This window comes from Diadema antillarum, unplaced genomic scaffold (assembly GCF_040938485.1).
Source record: "Diadema antillarum isolate AM-2024a unplaced genomic scaffold, OU_Dant_1.0 scf00000035, whole genome shotgun sequence".
NCBI lineage: Eukaryota > Metazoa > Echinodermata > Echinoidea > Diadematoida > Diadematidae > Diadema > Diadema antillarum.
Window position 1 is genome coordinate 640,357 of NW_027270924.1, and position 13,198 is coordinate 653,554.

Below are 13,198 nucleotides of genomic sequence, written 5' to 3' on the forward strand. Positions count from 1 at the left end.
GCATGTTGTGCGTGTGAAGTGTGTGTGTGCACGCACACTGATACATGCAGAAAATGTGGTGGGACGGCCACATGTATACATGACATCATCATGACGTTTAGCAGGTGTGAGGCAATCTGATGCTGTGATTGGCCTTCTACTTAGGGAATTCCCCGTCTTCACACACACACACGCAGTCATAATGTACATACAGAATGTGTCACATACACTCACAGCATTGTGCAGACCGTATTCAAGCTTCCCACACAACACACACCCATACGATAACCACATACCAATCCACAGACGATCTTGATACAATCGCAAGCTATATAAATTTACAAATTCAAACATCTACTATTAATAAGAAACACATTCTTGATATTGGATTTCCTTGGCGAAAAACATCTTCTTACCCATAAAGGTGAGTAATTCCCTCACACACAATATCAAGTTATCAGTATATATTGATTGAAATATGATGGGTAGTCCCACATGTGCAAATTAATGTCTTTATGATATGCCTTCTTTTATGCCTACTGATATAACGAGATATCGGCTATAACGAGGAAAATGACTCGGTCCCGACCATCTCGTTATATCGAGTTTCCACTGTAGTAGGAGTCAGTATTCTAATAGTATAATAGCCCCGACATGACTTCATTTGATATGCATGTCACCGTAGTTTGTATGTTCCTTACTGTTAATGCTGACATATTTGATACATGTATCTCATTTTATTCTGTTTTACCTGTGATTATTTTGATATAATCACATCACAAGTTGAAGAAGATGCAGTTGTTTTTGTGCTTGTGGTGTCAAAGTTCTCAGTCAGTGTGCGTCATCACAGAGTAGGTCACAAACAACAGTGTAGCTCCATTTTAAACTAATCTTGGCTGTTCGTATGGCGTGTTCTCGTGTGTCAGAAACAATTTTGTTACGATACATGGGCGATGCATTCCCCCTCTCAAGGAAGGAGAGAAAAATCACCTGTTTTTGGCCCAACCATAATGATCCATTGTGAGTAATGAGGCTGGATTCCCAGCCCAAGGTTAATGTTAGGGTACAAACAGTTTTTGAGCTTCTCCAGCGAACTCAAGACAATAGGAACAATCCACGCCAACGTCCATCCACTTTCTCCTCCACTGTGCTGCTGTGGCAGTCTGCTGTGAGGTTTATTAAGAAGGGTGGTAGAGGGACAACCTCTCTTTAGTGCTCTATCTTGTGGAAGCATCTGATACATCTCTTCTTCCCTTTGAACACAGTCCATATAGTCATCAAGGCCTATTCATAAACGTGTCCAGCATGCACACATACAGCCGAGTGTGCCATTACAGGAAGTGGATGCTAATGACACAATAATGGGGTCTGGGTTCGCCCGTACCGTGCTGCTGCTTTGATGTCATCTTTTGCAGTTTAGTTGACTTTTAGCACACCTTCTCTCTGCTCCTTCTATGGTTGAGGTAGAACTTGGAGAGGCAATCAAGGGGTCTATTTATAGCCTACTACATTTCCCCTGTTCCCTGCCGGCTTGAGAACACTGGCCACAGCTTTGACACACGTACCGAGGTAGGCTTGGTCTTCACTCCAGTATTTCGTGCCGAACATCGACAGGTACGACATTGACCTGAGACTTAACAAAAATTTGTGCACTTTAATACCTTATTTAGCAAACCAGCCTTCCTTTAAAGACGTCGGATCAGAAGCATTTCTATTTTTCCACCCAATCATACGTACAGTACGTCTATTAATTAATTGACTGTCTGTCGGTAAGTACTCATTTGACTGGAATCTTCTGCCTTCTTGCAAAGCTCGTGACTATGCGGAGACTTCCCTCGAGATTTAGCCTGGTAAAATTTTCGGATTTAACGAGTTATGATACATAGTCATGGCTGACCTTGAGTGTGCTGTATGTGTGTGCAAGCATAATGTGTGTTTATGTGTGGTGTGGTTGAAGAAGTACCTAATTATGTGCAATGTGGGCAATCAAGGTACACACTTCAGTCTTGATGACTAGAGAATTCAAAAACTTTATGATGTCGTCTTTTTTTAAATTTTAGTTGATGCTTGTTTGAAACATCTCACTGTTAGTCTGTTATGACATCTGCTTGTGGCTTACACTTTTGTACATCCTAGATTTTAGGGACTAAGATGTGTGAAAGTGCAGGTCTAAAAACAAAATCAAGTAATGGCTGTGATATATTTGAGATGCTGTTTCAGACATTGTTACAAGTACAGTTTGTAGTTTCAAGTTTTCTGGCCTCATACTGTTGAAGAGAAAAATATGCAGCAATGGTATCTCTCTCTGTCTCTCTCTCTCTTTCCGTGGTAGAGTGATACACTCTGTTAAATAGTACATTGTACACTATTCAGTCAAAGTAGAATCAGAAATGAGTCAGCACCTTACAAATCCTACCTCCCAAGTGAAGATGTTCTCGTTGATGTTTCAGTTTTGATGGTTGTCAGTGTCTTTATACCAAGTGCTGCTCCCGCACACAGTCACGTTCATTAGTATATATTCAAGACGCCAGGTCCATTATCAAAAAGTGGCCACCCTTGGGGACTTGTTGAGAAGGCTGACTACTGATCATTAACGTAATTAATTGAGAAGATCTCGTACATGCCATCAATTTTCGATTGCTAGTTTGTTCCGTGTTGTACCTGTGTTGTAGCTGTGTGTAGCAGAGTGAAGAGCCATCTTTCTCTATGCCGTGGCCCACTGTCATCCCCAACCCACTGCCGGGTGTATGTGTAATTGTGTGTGGGGGCGTATGTGTGTGTAGAAATGCAAGGGACATTGTCATTATCAATATTAGTGTGATTAATTTCCTGGTCAGTCAAAGCAATTCTGGCATTTGTCAAACAAAATAGGAAATTAATAATTTGCAGGAAAAATGACTGTAAGGAATTTAAAGCTTATTTTGGGGAGAACTGAGAATAGGGTCTGGTCTAGCAGATGCCTGGCACATACTAGCAGGTTGTATTAAACATTTTGTAGCACTAATAATGGCAAGAATAAGCAAGAAGTTCATAGATTGCGGTGGTTGTTTTTATTTTTCTTCTGCTGATACTGGTAAAAATGAATTAAAGTATGATTGACTAATGTCTAGCAAAATGGTTCATGGAAGGTATGCAGACAAATGGTAAGTTTGGGTACCAGTACTTTCTAAAGACATTTTATTGAAGAAAATCTGCTGTTATAGTGTTCCTAAACTAACAGTTTTTTTTTTTTTTTTTGATTGATTGTGCATGAACTCTATACCTTCTTGACAGTACATCTGTTTCTGTGTGTAGAATTGTCAGGTATTATATGTTGGCTTTTTTTTGTACCTTTGACTGTAGATGATTTGTGTTATTAATTGCATAGAGATCCTTTTTGCGTACTTACAATGTATTTTAATCAAGTTTTCAAATCGCATTACTCACTCGATAGTCGTAGTCTTTGACGTTAGCAGGCTCTCTATTCATACATCTCGTAGAACCAGGACCATTGCTAGAGCCGTAATGCGTAGAATATATGTCACCGTGCCATTCAGCTCTGCAGGCTTGTTGGTCGTTGTTATGGCAGTTTTTAATCATCTTGGCCGTGAACTGCAATAATATACGCAATGATCCAATTTTACCTTGTCATGATGCGATAAGTTATGAATAGCAATGTGACTGATTTAGATGTTTTTTAATAGACTGATATCAAAATAGTATGGGCACAGTGTGTTGCCCTCAGTCTGCCACGCACACAAATTAGTGTTGATAGTAGAACCTGCCAAGTACTCTGCCAGTGATCGTGTTTCAATTTCCCTCTATTACAGCCTATTTTTGGTTTTAACCACAGGTTTCAAGTTATAAACAGAACACACGTAAGACAACGATAGAGGTGTTAAGCTTTGAAGCGTAGTTTCCGTAAATCATCAATTGTGTTTATCATTGTCAAACCAGTAAGAAGTCAAGGAGTACTTCTTACTCAAAGAACATCTTGTAAAAATTACAATGTTTTCCAGTAGTGGACAATCAGAAGCAAATTAGTTATTGGAGGCTATTGTGGATAAATAGAAGTTGCGTTCAATAACAGTCACACCTTGATTTTAGTGCAGCAGGGTATCTTTGCTTGTACAGTTTTAAAACTTTGATTAATAAGCATTTCCACTATTTTGTGATTAGCACACTTACTCTGTGGCTGTGATTATCGAGGTTAAGAAAAACAGTCGTCCTTGATTAGATTTTGTAAATTTGTTAACAAAGAATTATTTCATGCTCGCAGGAAATTTGCTCCATTATTGATTTCAGAGCAGCTTTTAGTATTGGAGTTGTTATTTGGGAGGCCTGATGCTATATGGCATTATCATTAATTAAAAATGCATGTCTAATTTCAGTCATATTACTTTGCACTGTTAAAAGAATGAATATAAAGTTTGAATAGGATTGAATTGAATTGAGATAGTTCTACATCACAATAGTACATTGTAGCTGCTTTAACTGTCCTCCTAGTAATCTCTATATTATAAACATGCTAATGGATCTATGAATTGCACAGTACACAAAGTTATTTACATTACGTGCTTCATGCACTTTTGTGCTTCATCTCACTATTATTGTTATTATTTTTAAAATTATTTTTTATCATCATTGTCATCATCATCATCGTAACTTTCATTAATGGATCTTATCTGTATTCTTCTTTTGTTAATAATAGACATTTTTTTTTTTCAAAATGATGTAGAGGAAAAGGCTTTATTCCGTACACACATAGTATATAATACATAAGGTTTGAACATATAATCCTTAAAATACCTGTATTTTGTGGGCTTTAAAGCCAATTCCCATGACGTGGCATTTTAAGCTTGTGACACAAGATAAATGCCGTACTGCTCCTGATTCCAATCTCGAGCCAAACTCCATCAGTGCCCGTCATGCCACACCTTGGCGTAACAGACAGGGCTTGCCGAAATCGGCGGAAGACGGAGAAAAAAAAAATGTCCCTGGGATGGCTTTTTTTGGGGGGTAACTTTTCATTTTATGTACACGCTTGTATCTTATGTTCTCACTGACATGAAGGCTTATCTAGCACAGACCGTGTATACCATAAAGGTCAGACATGAACAACAGTCTGCCGATCTCTTCTTGTAGCTCCTTTCTCGCGACTCTATCACAATATCCAGTGGCTGCACACTAATAGGCGACCCGTTAGTCACGCTATTTCCTCAAACGCCATCTTCCTTCCAATCTATTTTCTCTTTTCCCACTTTTTGTGTGGGACGGGAATCTGTATTTTGCAGGTTATGTTTCTCTTCCCCCCTCCAGAGATATATTTTTTTTACTTTAAAGGAGGAAAAATCCACAGAAGTATCAGTGTCTGGTTTGGATGCGATTTTTGGGATTCGAAAAAAGGGCTTCGTAATTGTGCCTTCTTGTCCATCTAGTCTATTTTTAACTTCTGAGATGTGAACAGTGCAGTAGGTGTGGCATATTTTACTAAGGCAAATGATTGATTCCTGACTTTGAATGATGAGACAAGTATACAATTTTTCCATCATCTGGATGTGAACACTATATCCTTCAGTGCTAGTGCTGCAGAAGAAAACTCCATCCATGTCTTCTTTGATTCAAAATCCTTCTTGGCCTTGCTTTCATTCCCTCCCCCCCCCCTTTTTTAAAGAAACATTCAACAATAATTGACAATACCCTTTGAATTCTACATTTTCACTGTTTGACTGAGGAGTGAGTGGTGTTTTTCTGTCTGCCCCCCTTTTTTTGTCTTTATTTGTGCTTTTATATGCTACAGCATCTTTTGAACATTCACCAGTTTGTTCTTTATGGATTTGATGCATTTTAATTTCTTCTAATTATGTGTTCATAAAACGTCTCCCACGGTCTCATACCCTGTGATTCCAAAGCCAAGTACTGCAAGTTAAAGATCAGCTGTATGATCAAAACTTATGAGTTGAAAGTATCTATTTTAGGTCAATCCCTTTTTCAGAGATTTCTTCATCTATCTGCAAATGCTGCATGTGCTGTCTCCAGTCAGAACAAATTGATATCAGTCCAATGTGATGTTTTTCATTTTGTCCACATGTGATATTCATGGACGGCAGAAAAACTATCTGACAGAGATTAAAAAATCCATTAGATATTACAGACTTGAAGGAAGGTTTTAAGTCACGCTCACCGGAATCGGTGAGGACCTCAACACCCTTTGCGACCCCGAAGTTGTGACTCTGGAAAAGGTCACTTGATAATCTATCTCGATCATCGAGTGTCATCGGGGGATATGCTTTTAACTCCAGGGTGTACTTTTTACGATTGAACCTCGTGGAAAATAGAGATGTGCCTTTGAAATCCAGATTACATGTGCGTGGATTAACTCTTGCGTGTTTGAAAAACTGCCGAAAGGTGGGGGTGGGGTTGGGGGTGGCCAACTCCGAGCTATCTCCTCTGACTATATTAAAAGTGCTCGTCTTGAAATACTGTATTGATGTGTCATTGTTGGGGATTAATGTAAGGTGTGGTATACATGGGGGATCTTCTGTGATCTACGGTTACAGCTATGGCATATTTCTGACCAGAGAGGTCATCTGCTTAAGGCGTGGATCAGTAATACATACAGAGTAGAACACGTATAAATATATACCACACATGTACGCGCATGGATTACAGCAGTCACTCAACATGCGAGATTAGTTTCCATATCACCATCGCAGGAGACTGTGTCGTGAAATTGAGTTCCGATGAGAACTGAGAGAGAAACACAATGCATATAATCTACAATACATGTACGTAGATCTTGGGATGAATATCCGAGCAATATTGGACTTGCGTCAATAGCTAAAAGAGAATTCCAATCGTATGAATGTGAACACGTAGGTTTATGGGCACTGTGTCACATGGGTACATCAAAACATATATCATTTTGTAGTGTAGGAACTTCCTTTTTATATTTTGTATGTGATGTGCTGTTGTAGGTGACATTTTCATGAAGAAAAAAAGAATCAAATGTTCGCTCTTATCTGTGACACTTGTTTCACTGCATTAATTTGAAGAAACTCTCCCCTGTGAAAACAAGAAACTGCATTTAATGAGGGACTTTCAATTGAGAATACATATACTGTACTAGTATTAGACAAATATTTTGAAAGTACCAGTGACAGGTTGTTGTTTTTTCAATATCAATTACATGTAGATGAAATGAAGGTTTACATGTTCTATCCAGGTGATTATGTTGATAGTTTTTGGACTGAAAAACAATAAATGATTTTGATAGAAAAAAAAATGTTGAGATAAGATTAATTTTACCATCTTGAATAAGCCTATCAGGGAATAATGATGATTCCTTTGCCAAGGCTGTTTATAGAGAATATGAATCGGCATACAAAGATTCTTTTTTTGCAAACTGCCAGAAAGGTTGCGATGAATGCCAACTTTAGAACTTCCCATTTTATTCCCCATGTGAATGCTTTTTGATTGTGATAGATATCAAGTGATCATTTGTGCTGCTTGAGTTTTGACTTCCCTCGCAAGCAGAAAAAAAAGAACTTGTCAGATTTAGCCCGCATTTCTTTTCAAAAGAGTTTCATCAAAAGGATTGTTTGCTTTTGTTCCGTGTATGATGAGTTTTGAAATTAAACGGCAGAAATGAGATACATACAGGCCTGCATTGTTTATTCTGAAAGTGTGTCATTATTGCCAAGTTTCATGATCGAGAATGAATAATCAAGATGTAAGAGTCCCAGAGTACAGTGTGCCATTCAATATTGTCTGTGATATTGTGTCAGATTGAATGTACATACAATTGTAGAACATGATATCTTCAGACTTCAACCCATGCTCAATTTCCACTGTGTGGAAATTTTGGCAGAAAATCTGTTAAATGCAATATACTTTTTTTTCCAGTAGATTAATTTTCGAAGTCAGATTGATAGTCATTCATACACAATCGATCTACGCATGGGATAGCTGACTTGATTATTTTGCATATATTGATGAAGATTGATCAAGTTCATTTTATACAAACAAAGCATTATATGCTTGAAATTGAACCTACCAAACTCACTTTTAGTATTACAAATACAGTGTATATGGAGTGGACATGGTCCTGTATTGAATGACTGTATGATATCTAAAAGCTGCGATGTTAATGTGAACACATCATTCTCATGTACAATATTTTGTGTATCATTTTCCCCCCAAACAGAACCACAGCGAAAAAGACCCGGCCATCGACAGCAGGTGGACACTGCCCCGGATGAAGAGCTATGACCGTACAGTGTTCGACATGCTGCGGGTGCAGCCAGAGGAGTTTGCTGTGAGTAGATAGCTCCCCTCCCCCCTTTCACCCCTTCACCTTCCATCAACCATACCATTGAACTACTGTCCATGCAGCCCCCATTCCCATAGCCTCCTTCCCCATTATCTGTGGCAAAAATATGATCCCCCTCCCTCCCTTCTCTGTGCCCTATTAAACTCTTCTCCAACCCTGTTACCCCCATTCCTTCCCTCTCATCCACCTGATCAAATCAGCCACACCCAATACAGTTGCCATTCATCCCTCATCTGTTACAGATTCTGTATGATATTTTGGCCATTTCATTGTGTTTGATCATATAAATTGGAAGGTGTTCAGTTACTATGGTTACTATGAGCAGTTTGAGCCTATTTCTTGTCTAGACTGACACTTCAGCTCTTTACGTTTCCAGAGTATTGAGGGAGAAAATCCAGTTCAGTTCTTCCATTAGAAAGTACTTTGTTTCTGGAGTGATGCCTAGAGCTATAAAATGGTGTGTTGTTCATCGCCTCGCAGTCTCGTGTCCCATTCGTGTTAGCAAAATGTGCAGATTTATATTCGAACTCTAGACATTTGTAGAGCAAGGTTTGGGAGGGGGAAGGGGGATTCCAACTCAATTCTTACCTATTTTCTATTTTTAAATATTTTCACAGCATAGTATTTGTATCATCTGATTCTCCTTCCCCCTTTCGCATTCAAAAGCGTAAACTCAACCATGACTTCAGCTGCGCTTACGTGGGGGCCTGTGTGACTATTTCTGGCTCATTTCTTTGATTCAGGCGGAAGTCATGTTACATCACACAAGGGACTTTTTTTGTCTCTCTCTCTCTCTCTCTCTTTTTCTTTCCCACTCCCTCTCTCTCTTCTTTCTATTTTTGTCGGGTGATGATTAATCGTTTTATAGTCTGTCAGTGAAGGGTGCTGGCGTATTCCCGCCGACAAAACGGCAAACGTAGAGAAGCACAGGAAATCAGTGTGGATTTCCAGTCAGGAGCCCGTGATCGATGCACTAGTGATCATTATAGATCTCTAGAAAGTCTAGAAGAATCTTTGTTTTGGTTGCGGGAATGACCTTTGAGATAGATGCAGTAATCGTTCAGAGTGGATTTTTTTTTTTCATTTATAGCTATGATATGTAGTTGTGCAAACTTTGTCTTTTGTTAATGTTGAACACTATGTTGCCAGGGTAACAGCATTTTTTTTTTCAATGAAAATCATAGAAAGAACCAGTTTATTTATCTAACGAACTATAAAGTTTGAGCACTTGATTTGAGATGTAGCACATGTGATTAACATCATTTTTTTAATGAGCAAAACACATCTTTATTCAATGTTGAACAATGCATTGCCATGGTAACAACATTGTTTTTGAAATATAAAAAATACAAAATTACTGCTGGTAGAGCCAACTCCCTCAGTTTTAGGTTGGGGGTATTAATCACATTGAGTGATAGTTCTAGTTAAATATCATGTTCCTGTCTTTACATTTGAGGAGTTTGATTGCAAAAGGAACTAACTCCATTCTTGTCAATTTGAGATGTGTGTGATTAAACCTGCTTTGAAAAAAAAAACAAAACAAAACAAAGAAAAGAAGGAGAAAACATAGAATATTTCTAATCATAACTTTTAGAATATTCCTTGTTTTGCAAAAAGTGAGGTATCATTGGAAAGGTTTTACTTTGCTCTAACCTGATGATTCACTATACTTTAAAATGTTTGAAAATAACGCTTAACCGGTTTGTGATCACACTCTTCATTTATGTACGTGTAATCTTTGTGTATGAAACTTCAAAAGCATCAGAAAAGGGGGTAGTTCTAGTTGGTCTTTTTACTCTGTAATTCTTGATGTTCACTCAATGTATGTTAATCTTCTCATTCGCAGACCCAGATAACTCTCCTGGATTTGCCCGTCTTCAAGGCAATAACACCGGAGGTGAGCCTAATTTTTGATAGATTAGAAGAGGAAATGGAGCTTAGGATCTTTGATCGGTTTATCGTCTAAACTCTGCCTGCTATCTGCATCACACGGCATCACCAACTTTCCTAGCACCTTAATCTGCAATTTTCAACACGATATAACTCATTCAAGGACGATCTGCAGACTGTACTAATGATCATTCAACATGAACATTAAATCTATCATTGATTGAGAAGAGCTACATTTAGCCTTCTCGTTCCCTTCTTCTGCACCAACTATGACATCAAAATTTGAGGGGAAAAAAATCTAATTATAGCATTTCCCCCGGGGAAATGAAATTTCGCTGATACGTACACCTTCATTATCTCACCTTCACTCTGTAATACTGTGTGCTTGCAGCAAATGTTTTGTGCTCATTGATTTTTGCTAAAGCAGCATTACCTGTTCATGGGTTCATGCATGTTTTTCTTTGATATCGTTCTGTGATGGGAAACTAACTGATGCAAGCATGATGGTGGGGGGGGGGGGGATTGATAGGCAAGGGGGGGGGGGCAAAGGATATGTAAAGTGAGAAGAGAATGGCTGTGGGTCTGTTTCTCAGTTTTTACTTTCAGAGGGAGACTAATGAGTCAGAAATCCACTAAAGTAATTTGTGCCTCAAGTCATTCCTGTTGTCCTGTTTGGCATGTCTTGTCTGCAAAGATGGACAATGCACTTTAAAGAATAGATGTGTGTGAATAGTCATGAGTAAATGATCAATAGTCCAGTGGATAACAGAGGAAATATGCAAGAGCTTAGTGATGCACACTTTATTTAAGAAAAGGATCTTCTGCTGCCGCCCCCCTCCCCTTCCCAAAAAAAAGCAAACACAACAAAAACGAAGTGGTACATTGAGAAGTGTGGTTTAGGATAAAACATTGACTGATATTCACTCGTGGGCTTTCTTTGGGGGCAGATCCTTGCATTGATCCAAGTTCCCCTGGAGTGATGTTAGGCATTCGGATGTTCATGTTATCGTGAAAACCTTGTTATGCATTCATTTTATCCCATCCCACGCCATTCCTCCCTCCCCCGGCTTTTGTTTTTATATTTTAACCAGTTGAGGATGGGCGGATTTTGCTACAACATGCATCTTCCATAGACACTTGCCCGAGTATACTCGGGACTTATTCTCAACGGGTTAACAAACCAATATAGACTAAAAGAGACAAAAAAAAAACAAAAACTTGTCCTGTATTCTAATATATATATAGTGCATGAGGCTGAATGCACTATAACAATATAAGCACCGACAAATTCTGAATTTGCCCCGAAGGCCAGTTATATTCAATGAGGCCGCAGGCCGAATTGAATATAATTGCCTGAGGGCAAATTCAGAATTTGGAGGTGCTTGGTACTTGTTATAGTGCAATAAGATGTCATGCACTATGTATTATATAAAATAGCATACATACCTAGGCAAGATAAATTGAAACACGTGTCTAGACAAGCAATAATACCAGTTTCTTTGAACCTGTGTAGACAAAATCCTGAAGATCCAAATTCAACAATAGAGTCTAGGGTCTACGTGGTTATATCTAACGATTTCTAGGCCCTACGATAGGTTAGGTCTAGGGGCCCTGGCCTAACGTTTGAGATCTTCGTCACTTACGAGCGACAGAGCTAACGTTAGTTAACACTTGACCCTGCAATAGGTCTACCATGGATCTAACACTAGACGCCCTAAGTTTACTTACTGCACTGTGGGTCCAGGACCAGGACTAGATGATGTTTTGTAGGATTAGGGATCTACTGGATTTAAACACAAGGATCGTGCCAGGCATCATTGAAGTCACCATTGCTGCACAAGTGAATTCCGAGCGTGTGTTGTATTAAAATGTCGTAGTAAAAGTTCATAGCGTAGCGCGATCAAAGAGCGCTTAGCGTACCCAGACCGTACACACGCTACCCATTTCCACGGCGCACTTCCGCGTAGAATGTACGGAGAAAGCCGCACATACAATCTTGGGTTGACGTGCTCAATATCCGTCGGATTGATTCCTTTTTCAGAACAGTAGGAGTCCAAAATTCGTAGGGCGTATTTGATGGCATCCTTTGTGTCCTTATTGTCTAAGATACTGTTTATATAGATCAGTCTCTGTAAAAGTAGCGAACCTGTTCATTTCAGCTTCCATGTTTAAATCTACTGCTGAAAGTCTAGTCCCACACAGATAAGTCGCTGGCATAGCCAGCGAGAATTGAGAATAACGATGATATCGAGCAACGCATATCGCGGTTATGGCGTAATCGCGTCGATGAGGTGCGGGATTCAGTATTCGAAGTACTCGATGATCAAAATGAGGGAGCAAAAACCGATATCAAATCGATAGTGGGTTATCGTCTGCAATCGTTATATTTTACGTGCACTATAACTTTTGTCATGCACTGCCGGCCTGTATCATAAGTATGTATGCTATTTTATATTGCAAAATATGACATTTCAAACATCATGCTCTGCCATAGCAATGCCAGGAATTGTGCAGGATCATATAGAGAGGCAGTTTTCACGCACTGATTCAGAGATGCTTAGAAGTGTACCAAACTTGTAGCAACTGTGCTATTAACCTGTTGAGGACGAGTCCCGGGTATACTCAGGCAAGTGTCTATAGGAAATGCATGTTGTAGCAAAATCAGCCCGTCCTCAATGGGTTAAAGATTCTGGGTTAATCTTAAAGGACAAGTTCACCTTCATAGACATGTGGGTTGAGTGAATGCAGCAATATTAGTAGAACACATCAGTGAGAGTTTGAGCAAAATCGGACAATCCGTTTAAAAGTTATGAATTTTTTAAGTTTCCGCTCAGTCACGGCTGGATGAAAAGACTACTATAGCTTGTGATGTCACATGAGTACAACTATATAAAGAAAGAATTAAATAAAGAAAATTCAACATATTTCCATTTTTCTCGCATAACAAAAGAACACTCGACTTCTCTCTTTCAGAAGGCAGGGGTAATAATATTACCCTTAATATACGTCAGCAGCAAG

General features: G+C 39.0%; 1 protein-coding gene across 3 annotated transcripts in view; it reads left to right on the forward strand.

The window, feature by feature from the left end:
• Positions 1-13,198, forward strand: part of LOC139744107 (ras-specific guanine nucleotide-releasing factor RalGPS2-like) — a 104,618-nt gene that overhangs the window by 63,776 nt on the left and 27,644 nt on the right. For all 3 annotated transcript variants that reach the window (XM_071654566.1, XM_071654571.1, XM_071654577.1), the window contains 2 exons: positions 8,165-8,275; positions 10,137-10,187. In XM_071654566.1, the coding sequence (XP_071510667.1) occupies positions 8,165-8,275; positions 10,137-10,187 (162 nt within the window). The remainder of the gene's footprint in view (positions 1-8,164; positions 8,276-10,136; positions 10,188-13,198) is intronic.